The sequence below is a fragment of the Myxocyprinus asiaticus genome, chromosome 11 (genome assembly GCF_019703515.2).
Source record: "Myxocyprinus asiaticus isolate MX2 ecotype Aquarium Trade chromosome 11, UBuf_Myxa_2, whole genome shotgun sequence".
In the NCBI taxonomy this organism is placed as follows: Eukaryota; Metazoa; Chordata; class Actinopteri; order Cypriniformes; family Catostomidae; genus Myxocyprinus; species Myxocyprinus asiaticus.
Genome location: NC_059354.1, coordinates 15514206 through 15529226, shown reverse-complemented (window position 1 = coordinate 15529226; position 15021 = coordinate 15514206). Strand labels below are relative to the sequence as shown.

At 40.6% G+C, this 15021-nt stretch overlaps 1 protein-coding gene and 1 long non-coding RNA gene across 3 annotated transcripts; one reads left to right on the top strand and one right to left on the bottom strand.

Moving 5' to 3' along the window:
* Window positions 1–6450: 6450 nt before the first annotated feature.
* On the bottom strand, window positions 6451–10310 carry LOC127448610 (uncharacterized). Its single transcript, XR_007898560.1, has 3 exons — window positions 10274–10310; window positions 8034–8177; window positions 6451–7865 (listed from the first exon to the last, which is right to left on the bottom strand). It is a non-coding gene; the product is annotated as an uncharacterized LOC127448610 (long non-coding RNA).
* Window positions 10311–11584: 1274 nt separating this feature from the next.
* Window positions 11585–14765, top strand: LOC127448594 (POU domain, class 3, transcription factor 3-A-like). Of its 2 annotated transcripts, none has more exons than XM_051711259.1 (2): window positions 11585–13467; window positions 13650–14765. In XM_051711259.1, exons 1-2 carry the CDS (start codon window positions 12198–12200, stop codon window positions 13694–13696), a joined length of 1317 nt encoding a protein of 438 aa, XP_051567219.1. In that variant the 5' UTR covers window positions 11585–12197; the 3' UTR covers window positions 13697–14765. The 2 variants fall into 2 exon arrangements, with proteins under 2 accessions (XP_051567219.1, XP_051567218.1); XM_051711258.1 differs by having other exon boundaries at window positions 11585–13427; window positions 13650–14762.
* Window positions 14766–15021: the final 256 nt, after the last annotated feature.

Genomic DNA, 15021 nt, shown 5'->3' with positions numbered 1-15021 from the left:
TGATTGGCTACCTGATTACATGTCAAAGGACCTATCAGCTTACACTATGCAAGTTGATAAGCTTAACATATCAAATGTGAGCAAGCTGATTGGCTAACAGATAACAGATAAGTTCAAAGAACATATCTGCTTGAGCCATGTAGAGTTCCATATCTGAACTTCAGTCATTTACCACTGAAATTAATTTAGCCTTGTCTCTCATTTTTTCAAAACATCAAAGTAAAAGCAGTTACAAGAAGACACTTACAATGGGAGAGCACAAGTCAAGGCAATAAACATTAAAATCAGAGCCGGCCCTGCCTAATAAGCGACATATGCGGCTGCATATGCCCTCCCCCCCCCACCACTGGTTCAGTATAGCCATATAATTATTTGCAATAAGTGAAAATAGCACTGAGCACACAGACCAGCTATATGCATGCCAATAATCCAAAGGAACCAGTCAATAATATTAAAAATATTTCATACGCTTTGAAGAAAAGACAAGGAGAGATAAGTATCTGAATTTGACCTCTCTCAGCTTAAAATCTGATGTGGTGACATTAGTAAGACAGCTGGTTAGTTGCGTGGACGATCCAGGTTTGAATTCACCTTTTGCCAATTTCAGTAGTTTCCCCTTATTGATCTATGTAAATGAAGACATACAGTACATATCATCAGAAAGTCACTCATTTTAAATAACAATGGACACAAAAGGTCTAAATAAAGTGTCTATGGGGCCTGTGATATCGCTAAAAATAAACGCGGCATTTTGAAAATCTACTTAGGGCCCCCAAAATGCAAGGGCCGGCCCTGATTAAAATACAAAGATTCAAAAGTGTAACCCACAAGATTTAAACTGTATATTGGCACGAGAGTAGTGTGACAGAACCATATACCGACCTTACTGTAAAGTTACATCCAGTACTGATTTCAGCTCTTTAATTATGGACATATTTTGTGACGTAGCACTGGACGCTCAAATCAGAGTGCTTTTGTAATTATGTTTGTATATACAAAGATATTTTTTGTGCTAGAATGCATGATTTTAAGTATTTTAAAGGTTTGTATGTGTAGCTATGGATGTGTACCTACAGTATGTGTGTTGGTTTATGTTTGTTTCTGTGTGATGTCTGTTCAGTTTTTGAGCAGTGACAGCCTATTGAGCACCACAGACTGTGAAAGCTCTTGTGAGAAAGAGATAAGGGACACAAAAAAAGACCAAGAAAGTGAGGGAAGGGAGGAATAAACCACTGAACTGAAGGAGTCTGAGAGTGAAACAGAAGTAAAGAGAGCTTTATTTATTTCAATTTCTGTTAGTTCAACTTCACAATTGCAGTTGAACTTCAGAGTGGTTTTGTGGTTCTGATACTGGTTGATTCAGAAGCTTACTCTACACATTTGCTAAATTGATTGACTTCTCATTAATTATGGCTGGAAGGGTGTAAAAGTGGTGCTATGTAATTGTCTTTAAACCTGATAAAGGCATCAAGTACATTAAGACATAAAGTGGCAGGTGGCAATGTCATGGTCAGGGCAGTCTTATGACAAATATGTAACTGTAGGGACAGTTTGCTTGCATCATCAATATGCCATGCCTTTCTCATCTCAATTCAGATGATAATTTCGGACACAGGCTCACCAATCTTTAGATTTATAGCACGTGTTTAACAGCAATATTTTTTATAAAACTTAGAAATATGAGTTTAGCTACAGTACATTATACTATCATATTGACATTTTAGATCCCTTAACACAGTCCTATTCCTAAACCTAACTACTTATAACCATTATAAAATATGAAAGTCAAGTTAAAGTAGTCATGAGAGTGTGTTGGTCACGGTATATGATTATACTCTCCTTGCTCCAAGCCTTCCACGGCTCCTTGCTCCAAGCCTGCCACGGCTCCTTCGTCCAAGCCTGCCACGGCCTACGAGTCGGCACCCATGCCTGCCACGGCCTACGAGCCGGTGCTCATGCCTGTAGCCTCAACCGTCCCAGAGCCAATGCCTGTGGCCTCGCCCGCTCCCGTAACTATGCTCCCAGCTGTCCGGAAAAGGAGAAGGAAAAGGACACCTTTTCCCCAGTCTCTGCCCGTGCTCACAACCACGGAGTTCGTTCCCCAGTCTCTGCCCGTGCTCACGACCATGGAGGTCGTTCCCCAGTCTCTGCCCGTGCTCACGACCACAGAGGTCGTTCCCCAGTCTCTGCCCGTGCTCACGACCATGGAGGTCGTTCCCCAGTCTCTGCCCATGCTCACGACCACAGAGGTCATTCCCCAGTCGCTGGCAGTTCTCACGACCACGGAGGTCGTTCCCCAGTCTCTGCCAGATCTCGTCGAGCCTCCCACGGCTCCGCCTTCCATGGCTTCGCCCCTCGAGCCTCTCACAGCTCCACCTTCCATGGCTTCACCCCTCAAGCCTCCCACGGCTCTGCCTTCCATGGCTTCGCCCTTCGAGCCTCTCCAGGCTCCGCCCTCAGAGTCTTCCATGGCTCCGCTCTCAGAGTCTTCCACAGCTCCACCCTCAGAGTCTTCCATGGTTCTGCCCTCAGAGTCTTCCACAGCTCTGCCCGTTCCTCCAGAGACTCCTCTTCCAGGGGTTCCGCCCGCTCCCCCAGAGACTCCTCTTCCAGCTGTTCTGCCCGCTCCTCCAGAGACTCCTCCTCCAGTGGTTCCGTCCGCTCCTCCAGAGACTTCTCCTCCTCACAGTTCTTACAGCAGCTCTGCCTGCCCCTCCTCCAGCGGCTCCGCCGCCTGACCCAGTCACTGCTCTGTGGCCGCCTCCAAGGCCTCCTGGCCCTGTCCCCACCCTGTGGCCGCCTTCCAGGCCTCCTGACCCAGTCCCGACCCTGTGGCCGCCTCCCAGGCCTCCTGACCCAGTTCTGACCCTGTGGCCACCCCCAGGCCTCCTGACCTAGTCCCAACCCTGTGGCCGCCCCCCAGGCCTTCTGACCCCGTCCCCACTATGTGGCCGCCTCCCAGGCCTCCTGACCCTGTCCCCACTCTGTGGCCGCCTTCCAGGCCTCCTGATCCAGTCCCCGCCCTGTGGCCACCACCCAGGCCTCCCGACTCTATCCCAGCCCTGAGGTCGCCTCCCAGACCTCCTGACCCAGTCCCTGCCCTGAGGCCACCTCCCAGACCTCCTGACCCAGTCTCTACCCTGAGGTGGCCCCCCAGACCTCTGGACCCAATCCTTACCCTGGGGTCTCCTCTCTGGCCAACTGGTCATCTTCCGGGTCCCCTTCCTCACCAGTATCTTCCTGCCCTCCTCAGCCATCTTTGGGGCACCAGGAGTTGCCCCTTAAAGGGGGGGTTATGTCACAGTCTGTTTCCCTCATGTTTCCTAGGACTCTTATTTTGAAGTGTTTCCCCCGGACTACGTTTCCCAGTATGCTCTGCCTTCATCACTGCCATCTGTTCCTGATCATTCTCACCTGTTTTCCATTCCCTCATTAGTTCTTGTTTTTATATATACCCTCTAGTTTTTGCATTCCTTTGTTAGTTCATGTTTGTTGTTGTGTTGAGTTCCCATTTGTTTTTTGACTGTCATCATTTTTATTAAAGCCTGCACATAGATCCTACATCTCCTGTCTCATCTCAGCAACCATTCTTTACAATTCTGCTTAATTTTTAAGGTTCAACTTGTTAATAATTTCTGTTAATGTGTAGTTGATATGAAATTTCCAACAGTGACTGCTCATATTATTACACATGCAAGTTCAACAAAGAAAATTACAATTGTACTTTTTAAAATTCATTTGTCACCCTGCATTTTTATAGGCTTAAATGTGATTAAAATTGTTGTAAATGGAATATAAAATAAAACATACACTTTCACATGTGTGTGTGTGTATAAATATAGTGTCACCTCTCCCCCCGTATGTTTAACGCTCAAAAAATCTGCTTACCTTAACTATAACGTGATGGGTGAATGACAAGAGAAGATGGTCAGAGGTGTTGCACGAGATATTTTAAATGAATTTGTGTTATCTCTTGGAGTTTAATGAGCACAGAGGCATATCAGTATGTCCACAGCACGAAGGTAGGATCTTGAGTATTTATGAATGAAGCACTCATGTTTTAAAATCTCACCGCTCTGCTTCCAGTTCTTATGACATCCCCTGAATACTTTATAATACTTATGATAGCTTTTGACAACTCTATAACCTGTAAATTCACTTTGCTAGCTAATTACACTTTGACATCAACACCATAGATTTCTATATAGAACCGCTAGAACAGAAGTTCCGAGAAAATATTTTCAAAATGGCTGCGTGCTAGTTTCTCTGCCACATAAGGTGAATACGCACAGTCAATATATCAAACGTGATCTTCCACTGATGCGTGCTGCCATTTGTTTGCATTAGTAGTGGTTGACATTCGTCAAACAAACATCTACTCTAAAGAGACTTTTCAAGCACATAATATGTTTATTTTATGTAACAAACAGCCTAATTATCACCAAAGTACGACGATAACAGTTCACAAATTGTATATGCACAGCCATCAAATCTAAACATGATCTTCCCATGCAGGCAGCCAAGTCTACTTATTAGGTGCAGATGCGGTTTTCATTTACACAAACAGCAACTCAAACAGTCTTTCCAGGCAGAAACAGAGAGCCAAACATCACAAAAGCACTATGATAACAGTTTAAAACTTGTATACTCACAGTGAAAACATGCTGATCGTGTGTGATTATCCGATGCACACAGCCAAATCAGTTTACATTAGCACTTGTCACACACACACACACACACACACACACATGTCTGAGAAGTCAAACAGTGCATAAAGGCAAGCTGGACTGCTGATATTATTTGTTTATTTGTTTTTTACAGCTATAAAAACAAAATAAATAAAAGTCAAAATCAGCTTTATTGTCATTTTTTTCACCTCTCATGGCAATGGATAAAAATGAAAGACTGTTCCTTCCAGGAACTACAGTGCAACATGTAGTAGACATTGGCAGGGACTAAAGACAACAATAAATACGGACAATAAATACAGATAATAATATCACAACAAGTACACAGAATTAAACAAGTCAGATATCAATAGGAAATATATATATAAAGTGTAGAAGCAGTGGGAAGATGATGATATGTACAACTGTTTGTATGAACATTGTATAAGTACTAAATTGATATATTATATACACACTTATTTCACATAGTAATGTAATAATAATATTGCACTTGATGTGAGTGAGGTAGAGTGATACTGTTGTTCAGTCTTATAAACAAACAACTTATAAACAAAACAAATAAAACAAAGCAGACATAACCCATTTGTTCACATGTTTTCTATATTATATACAGAATATTATTATTATTTGTTTTTATGACAATAAATCAAAAATTAAAATAAAATATATATTTTTTTTTAAATACTTCTCTACACTCTGCCCACCTCTACCGGCTGTGCAGTGTCACGTGCAAAAATAACTCACTCCAGGGGGCACTGCAGTGGAATTTAGACCTGACTTCCATAGCTAATGGATCCTTACTGTATGTAAAGTGTTACCACATCAGCAACTTTACGAAATGTAATGATTGTTCAACTCTAGCACTTTAATGAATCGTTATGGAACTAATGAAGTATATCAATTATATGGTATATCAATTATACCATAAATTCATGTCATTGATCATCCATTTTAAAAGAATATACTTTTTAATTTGTGCAAAGAGACAGCGCCATTACCTACTCATTTTTATTACTACTATTTTCCAAATTTTTAGAATAATGCTAAAGTTAAAACTGTGAAATTTAACCAAAATAAAAACTCTTTAAAGTAGCCATCCTTTGCTTAAATAACAACTTTGCACATTCTGGGCATTCTCTTAACCATCTTCGTGAGGTGCCACCTGAGAAGTCTTGAAGGATTCCCCATGTGTGCTGGGTAATTGTTGGCTGCTTTTCTACTTTCCGTTCAACATCAATTTAGATAGCTAGGTAGGTAGGTTAGTGGGTGGGTGGGTGGTTCTGTGGATGGATCAATGGATGGACGGACGGACGGACGGACAGATAGATAGATAGATAGATAGATAGATAGATAGATATGTAGATAAGAACAGAGAGGCTTTATTGATTTTGTAATTTGTGTTTCAGTTCTTTTTTTCTGAAATTGTCAGCAATTTTCTGACATGATACTGCTCTCATTTCCTTGTTCTCTTCTTTATTTCTCAGGCATGTGTTCCAAGTGTCCCAATGTTGCGAGCACAAAAGCAGTCTTATCTCTTGACATACTAAAGTTCACTGTGGATGCTGTGCACATGAATTCACATACAGTACTATATATATGCTAGATATAACAGTAACTGTGAGGGATTTTAAGAAATCAGAAAAAGTTAATTGACTATAGGGAAATGCAACAGTACCATATTTTTGTACATTGTCAAAGAGTGAATTTGTTTGAATGGATAAACTCTTCTATGCACATTAATCATGCAGGCATTGCAGAGCTCAGATTTGGCACAAATTACCCTCAGGATATATTCACTTGAATTAAGTTCAGTCTCACTGCATTGTTGAAGGTTTTACAGGTTTTTGCTTTTATCCTACACAAATAAATATCTGATAGGGTTTGAATCATACACCTTGCATAAAATAAATAAATGACAAAAGTGGATTTTGAGAGTATATCTTTATTTTTAAACAATAAGTATGTTGATTGTTGTGTAAATTAAGTTACAGTATATCAAACTGTCAGTTTACTTTTGGCTCATTCTGAGGTCAGGAAATCTGTAAGAGTAAATATAAAATTGTGCACCTGTTGGTGTCTCTCAATACTTTCACATAACATGCAGAATACAGTAACGTACAAAGGTATGTCACTAGATATGGGTGTTATATCTATATTTTTAACAAAAGGAGACATATTCCTCTCCACTCTTTTTCTTTGTTTGTGTGAGTTTGTGTTAGAGTAAAGTAAAGATGAGAATCATCATCTGGCTTTGACTGGCATAATTGGCTCTTTTCTTCCCCGCTTCTACTTATCGCTGATAGCCCAATTTAACCGCCACATGCTAAAGACACTTTCAGAGTGTAATCAGAATTAAAGAGAATGGGTTTTACTTACTTTAAAGGCCTTTTGAGTCATTCTCTGTAGGCTGAAACATTGATGGGTCCCTTTAGTTGTCAGAGCAAGAGCCAGGGCCACATACAGTTAGCAAGGTCTGATGATGATAACATGCCTCTGGTGTCCTCAGGTAACATATAAAGATACTCTGCACACTCACTTCTCTGAGAATGACCCCCTTCCCAAAAGACAGGCCAACAAAATACCTCTGCTCTCAAGTAATAATGGCAAAGATATTTTGTAAATTGGTCTCAAGATACCATCAAAAAACTATTTAAGACCACAGAGTGAAGATATCTGTGGTTAGGTGACAAAGGAATGCATGGATTGCACCTCATCTAGTGGCATGCATGCTGATGCATTTTTCCCATTACAGATGATGGCTTGTGACTACAGTGGAAATGGACAGTAGCTTGGAGATTATCTTTCATTTCCTTTTAGTCTGTCTGCCTCTGTTCTTTTTCACTTCTTTTATGTTCTCTCTTTCTCTCTCCCTCTTCTCATATGCATAGTAGTTAGAGTTTTCTCAGTGCAGTCTGTTTCTTTTGGTAAGTAAAATGCAAATGCAGCACATGAGAAAGAAATGAGAAGAGGATGATTTGGTGATTTTTTTACTCCAACTGGTATGATCCTTACACACAGAAAAAGCTTGAACATGCCTGAATAGCTTCTTTGCTCTGAGCTTTTCAGTAGCACTATAGTATTCCTTTTAGACAGTAAATATTAAAATATCTCAATAAGTCGACCAATCATACTGTCAACAGTGCACAGCATGTCCTCATATCCAGAATGTCCATGTCACTAAGTGAGATATGGAAGACACAAAGTTAACACTTAACAATAATTTTTAACAATCATTTTTGTTAAGGGTTTATAAATTGGTTCATTAATGACTAATAATTCATTTGCAAATGCATTATAAATCACTGATATGTGTTTATAACAACATGGGTGACATTGATGCAATACCTGCCAGATAGGGAGACATAGGCAGTTTTGCGGCCTGTTCGGCATAACGCGGCGGCCCATTTCAGCTTATCACCAACTGTTCGGCCCGTTTCGTGGCTGGCCCACCGGAAAAATTCTCCGGTTCTCCCTATGGCCAGTCCGCCCCTGGGTTGGTGAATCTTGAGGTTAGTTACAGCACTTTTAGCCAATGCCTTGTCTAGCTAGGAAGCCCATTTAGAGCAGCTTATCCAGTAGTGAATGTCAATAGATGTAAATATTTATCATGTTTTCTCTTACAAGAAATCACTCAAAAATTATGTATGTAAAATAACAGCTGGGCTGCTGAGTTAGGCCTCTGTGTGATACAGTTTCACTAGGATTTACTGTGATCCATGTGTGGATTCTCTTGGGAAATATGGCTTTGATTAATGTAATACAGGGACTAGAGAAAATAGGTGTGTGTGTATGTGTGTATGTGTGTACGTGGGGGAATGTCTTTGTACATAATGGAATCATTTTGGGGAAAACTTTGGCACACGAAACCTTCATTCATGTAACAGCATTTTATTTGGACCTCAGTAAATCAAAACATGCTTCATATGGTTGTTAATGGGTTAACAGATAATTTAATGCATCGATTTATTTGATCAGTTATAACACCGCACGAACTTGCAGCAGCTAGAATAGTTTACTCTTACCTCATAATGTTATATATGATGGCAGTTACACTTGGCTTTTTCATTTCTAAAGAGAAACCCGTCACATGTCTTATTATTCGGTAAAGCAAGAGACTGCGCTATAGCTGTTAACAATTCCACGAGAGTATCTGCATTTTCCATGTTTTTGTATTACAACCAAGGGTGTAGATTTGGCGTGGGGTGGGGGGGGGGTGGTTGCAGTGTGAAGCATTTACCCATGTTTACTTTGATCATGGCATAAATAATGGGGGAGAGGGGATGTACTTGCATGTTTTTGGTTATTGGGGGGGGGGGGGGGTACCTCCCTCCGGAATCTATGCCCCTGATTATAACTGCATATAACAGCAGACCTAGAGTACACTACAATGTTGCCAACCATCGTGGTAATATTTACAATTAATTGAATATTTTGTGGGAGCAAAGATATTTAAAATATGGCCACTCTCATGCCAAAATGTAACACGACTTCACGACAATACAATATAACAAGAGTCAGTTAGTGCGCAAAATTTACATAGGCGTGTAACATGAAATCAAATAATCAAGTGTTCATCCCTTTGTGTCACAGTGAATGATGGATCGATCATCTATAGATAGATGATTACACTACACATTTCCCGTTATAAACATATGATGACCTGTTATAGGGAGTTCATGTTAGTCTTTGCAAATTAATTCAGAATTGCTGTTTGTGCAAATATCTCAACAACTGACATTTTTCATGGCTTTTCGATTGATCTGTTTATAAGTATTTTACATTTCAGGATCCTTTCCCGAATTGATTTTAGAGAGTATATTATCACACAATAACCTAAGGGAGAACAGCAAGTGAGTGAACTTTACATTCTGATTCATTTTAATGGATTACACTGTTTATAAATATTTAGCCTAGCCTGTGTTTGGATATTTCCAAAATAGTATGCTAGCACTCAAAGTTATTGTTTTAAAGAGTTTTAGAGAAGTTTGACCGCTGCTGGTCATATGAAAAATAGGCTAGACAAGCGCACGTCTCCAGATGGTCTAAAAACTATGAATGTATTTATTTTTGCGTTGCCGACAGAGTAAAAGTGACGCTAGAGTAATACATTTTAAATTGCTAATTCGTCATATATTTGGAACTTGATAACAGGTAAAAATCCATATGCTGTAAACTACTTGATGTATCTTAATAAAACTGTCATGTAGTTGATGATAATAAACCCACTGCCATATTATTGTGCTATCATTATTTATGTATTTATTTTAAGATTATGGTGTAGTATACTGTTTGTGAATTCAAGTGCAAGACCGCATTTTATAGGCGTTTTATTTTGTTATTGTATTATTATTATTATTATTATTATTATTATTATTATTATTATTATTATTATTATAAGATTTATAGGCTTTTACCACTACGCAAGGTCATCTGAGAATAAGCTCTGCATTAGAGATCTTAATTTTATTGCACATTTTACCATCCCGGATAAACAACACTGTCCTTAAATTCAGTGTCGTTTTTTGCAAATACAACAAAACATTCGAGTAGAGAGTCCGAGAAAGAGAGAGAGTAACATCTCTTACCACAGGAATGAATCCAGCGCAGCTCCCTCTCTCTCTTCCTCCATCTCGAGTGAATCCCGCTCTCCTCTGCTCCGCTATTATTTTCACTTAAACATATGAAAATTTATGCAAATGAAAATCAGCACGAACTGTGCAGTGCAGGAGTGTCCCTGTCCTCCACAGGGGAAGATGGGGGAAGACTCCCCGCGGGGTAAAATGACCCCATCTCATCTCAACACCTTTATTGAATGTCCTTGCTCCTCTTAATCTTGATATTTCATCTAAGTATCAACATTTGTGAGATTTATTCCATCCAAACCTTTTTGATGTTAAATTATCTAATTTTTGGTCAATGGAAAATAGTGATCTGTGACATTCTATTGTGTTGGGTATTAAAAGATGTCTATCTGTTAATGGGGTATAGTGGACACAGTGTTTAGATTTTTGGTGTAAAAAATATCGTTTTTATTTTGAAGTGACAAGGTTTAGACAAAGTTAGACTCTTGGGGTAAAATGTGGTAGAGATCATTTTACATTTGTATAAATATGTCAGTCAAAAGTTGAAACGTCTCTTTAATAGTTTAAATTATAATAATAGTGAATAAACTATTAACTTGGCTTTTGGTTTTGTTAGTCCCCCACATCCCCATATATCATTAATATTTTTTTCCCCTTCAAATCTACCCCTTAATGCTGAAAATGATTAATGCTTATATCTGTCATATGTTTGCATTGCTTTATCTGCATCTCTCATATTACCGAACCGCATCATCCACACATTCAGTATTCTAATTTGCCTGATTTGTTTACGACATGCCCGCAGGTAGCCTACAATATTACACACTTTTATAATAATCAGAAATACCTTTTAACTTTTAAACGTCTGTTTAAAATAAAGACCAACATAGCACTACAATTAAAACAAGAGCTCACGCGCACACATAGCCTACAAAACAGTCCCTATAACAAAGGCAAAGTATGCACAACGTCATTAACAGCAGGGGCAAATAGGGCCCCAATAATACAGTGTAGCGCAATATAAATCCGCGGTTACTGAATTATTTGAACTTGCTGTTCGGATATTGGGTCTAACTTAGTTTTAATCGTATGTTGACATATCCAAATTAGACATAGCAAATTGCAACGCCTTTAAGTAATTCCTTGGCTTCGAGTCTCAAAGCTGCGCACTGAGATCTGTCACTCTCCAGTATGGTATCCAATGAGCATCAATCTCGTAGAAACTTCCTCGCGGTAATTGGGTGAAGGATGTGGATAGTGTGCGCACGCGGGGGCTGAACGTAAACATTCGCGTGCTCTCGCGCTCAGAGAGAGGAATAGAGCGCACAAGGACAGTGAAAGCTCTCCGTTGCGCGTGCATTAATAGAGTTGTGTGCAGCTGAATGCACTGAAGATAAATGTCCGATGGACTCTGTGAGAAAAAGAAATATGAGTACCAAGACACAGTAAGGACTACAGAGAAGTTTACCAAGGAGCATTTTCTTTTAATCCTCCACATCAAGTCAAGAAGCGCGCGATGGTGAAGTTCTGTGGAGGATTTGTATAATCGTCACATGAAGTTGGTGTGAAGAAGCAGGACTTTTACATCTCTGTGATTATTTTTTGTCTCCTAAAAGGCCTATAAAATGGCATTAAGAATGGAATGCATTTGAACAATGTAAAAACATTTCCAATAATGTGGATTTCTACGTTCAGTGTACTTCTTTCTTCTTCTGCTTATGATAAAAGGAGGTTTTGAAGGATATATATATATATATTTTAACCATCTTATGCTGTGTTGTCGTCGGTGGACCAAATCAAAATACCAGGCATACTTTTCCTGTTTGAATAATTCATGAAATAGAACGTGCCTTCCAGGGTTGGGAAAAAAGTTACGACGATACGGGGAGGGGAATAATAAGTAGAATTGTTCAAAGTGGTGAGGGGGATGGCCACAGCGGCTTCCAATCCTTACCTGGCCAGCAATAGTATTCTCTCATCAGCCTCGATCGTGCACTCGGTGTCCGGAGGTGGTGGCATGCAACCGGGAAGTGCTGCCGTAACCTCGGTGTCCGGAGGCTACAGAGGAGATCCCGCGGTCAAGATGGTGCAGAGCGATTTCATGCAGGGAGCCATGGCAGCCAGTAACGGGGGGCACATGCTAAGCCATGCCCATCAGTGGGTTACCTCACTGCCTCACGCAGCAGCTGCTGCTGCAGCCGCCGCCGCCGCAGCTGCAGAAGCCGGCTCCCCGTGGTCCTCCAGCCCTGTTGGCATGGCTGGTAGCCCACAGCAACAAGATGTCAAGAACAATTCAAACAGGGAAGACCTGCACTCTGGCACGGCGTTGCACCACAGACCCTCGCATCTCAGTGCTCACCAGTCTCACCAAGGCGCATGGGGTGGAGGCGCATCCTCGCATATCTCCACCATCACCGGAGGACAGCAGCAGTCCCAGCAGTCTCTCATTTATTCCCAGCCAGGTGGTTTCACGGTCAACGGGATGCTGAACCCTCCAGGGAGTTTGGTCCACTCGGGCTTGATGCGAGGAGATTCTCCAGAAATGGACCACGGAAGCCACCATCATCACCATCATCATCATCAGCAGCACCCTCACCACCATCACCACCAGCACCACGCGGGAGTGAACAGCCACGACTCGCACTCCGACGAGGACACGCCGACCTCCGACGACCTGGAACAGTTCGCTAAACAGTTTAAACAGCGTCGGATAAAACTGGGTTTTACTCAGGCTGATGTCGGTTTAGCACTAGGGACTCTTTACGGAAATGTCTTCTCTCAGACCACCATTTGCAGGTTCGAGGCCCTCCAACTGAGCTTCAAAAACATGTGTAAACTCAAGCCACTGTTGAACAAGTGGCTGGAGGAGGCCGACTCCACCACTGGCAGTCCCACCAGCATTGACAAAATAGCAGCCCAAGGCAGGAAACGAAAAAAGCGCACCTCCATCGAGGTGAGCGTAAAGGGAGCCTTGGAGAGCCATTTTTTGAAATGCCCCAAACCCTCCGCACCGGAGATCACCTCGCTCGCAGACAACCTTCAGCTGGAGAAAGAGGTGGTTCGGGTCTGGTTTTGCAACCGAAGGCAGAAAGAGAAGAGGATGACGCCGCCCGGAGTCCCTCAGACGCCCGAGGACGTGTTCACCCATGCCGGCAACGTGAGTGCAGACACACCGCCTCCGTCCATGGACTGCAAACGTATGTTCACTGAGACGTAGAACACATTATGTTATGTACTCCAAGTAATTGGACGATTGTCACCAAAATAGTCTATGTATTTACGAGAGAAACTAAACTCAAAACGCATCTTTAAAAACCTGCCCTTTATCCTCCAATGTCCCTAACGTTAAATGACTGACTGTGTTTGCTCTGTGTTTCAGGAGAGTTTTGTGATAGATTACTTAAAATGTGCAAGTTTGAAAGATGAGCCGGACAACAACTACAACGGGACAACTACGAGCTCCTACGGCCAGGAGATTCTGGTGCGCTGAAATGATAACAAACCAAAAGCCAACGCAAACTTTATGGATTCCCTTTAAGGGAAATTACAAAAGAACTCCCATGGACATGGATCAGTGCATACTAACATTAAATATTTAACAGTGGGAGAATTTACCCCAGGACGCACAGGAATTATATTACTCATTTTAACAAAAAGGAATTGTCAACTCTTGGAACATTATGTGCACACACACACACACACACACACACACACACACACACAAAAAAACTTTTCTACTCCATAGTATTTTTGTGGACCACACTTTTGTGAATAGCCTTTACACAGAGAAAACGTAAGAAAAAAAAATCAAGAAAAAGGAAATTATATATATATATATATATATATATATATATATATATATATATATATATATATATATTGATTACTCTCCAGCTGCACTTATTTTCCAATCTCAGCCTCCCCCTGTAAACACTTTATGTTGTCGTTTGGCTGAATAATCGTGGATATTGCCCTCCTGCTTTTTCCAGGCAGAAGTTTTTGGTGGGTTTTGATATAACACGTCTGTGTAAATTTGGCAATATAAATTCTCTGTGTTGATTTAAATGATTTGCTTTATATTTTTCACTAAAATCAATCTTTCAAATATTGTCTGGAGCAATGACAGATTTGTTGCGCGATGTGATGACTTTCAACCTAGTAGCATTTCTTGTAGGCCTTCATCGTTTTCCCCTCTGCCATATTAACTCTTGATTATATTTTATACTGTTAGTATTACATTTGTTATTATATACATACAAATATTGTACTCAAACACGCTGACAAAGCTGAAACAAACCGTTTCCCAGTGGTTGTTATTTAAGTTCAGTATACTGACTCAGCGAGAGGTAAATGAGAACAATAAATCTGATTAGCTCTCAGATGAAACTGTGCAACTTTCTTTCTTTCTTTCGGTCTGTCTTTCTTTCTTTCTTTCTTTCTTTTATCCACAATGTGCTTTTTGCAAAAAAAAAAAAAAAAAAAAAAAAGAAAAAAACTAGATTCAAAATGTATGATATATTGATATTCGTTTGACTTGTTCGGGAAGAGTCTAGACAAATAGTGACATATCGGGTCACTGGATCGTCTACAAAGGGAATTTCGATGGATTCTTTTTCCTGGATCTCTTGACCCTTGGCCTGAATATGGTAGTCAAATAATTTCCCAAATGTTTTCACCTTTTAATATATTTAATTATTTCAATATCATTGAGGTAATTTGTGTGAGTCTGCTTTTCTGTGTATACTTTCGTT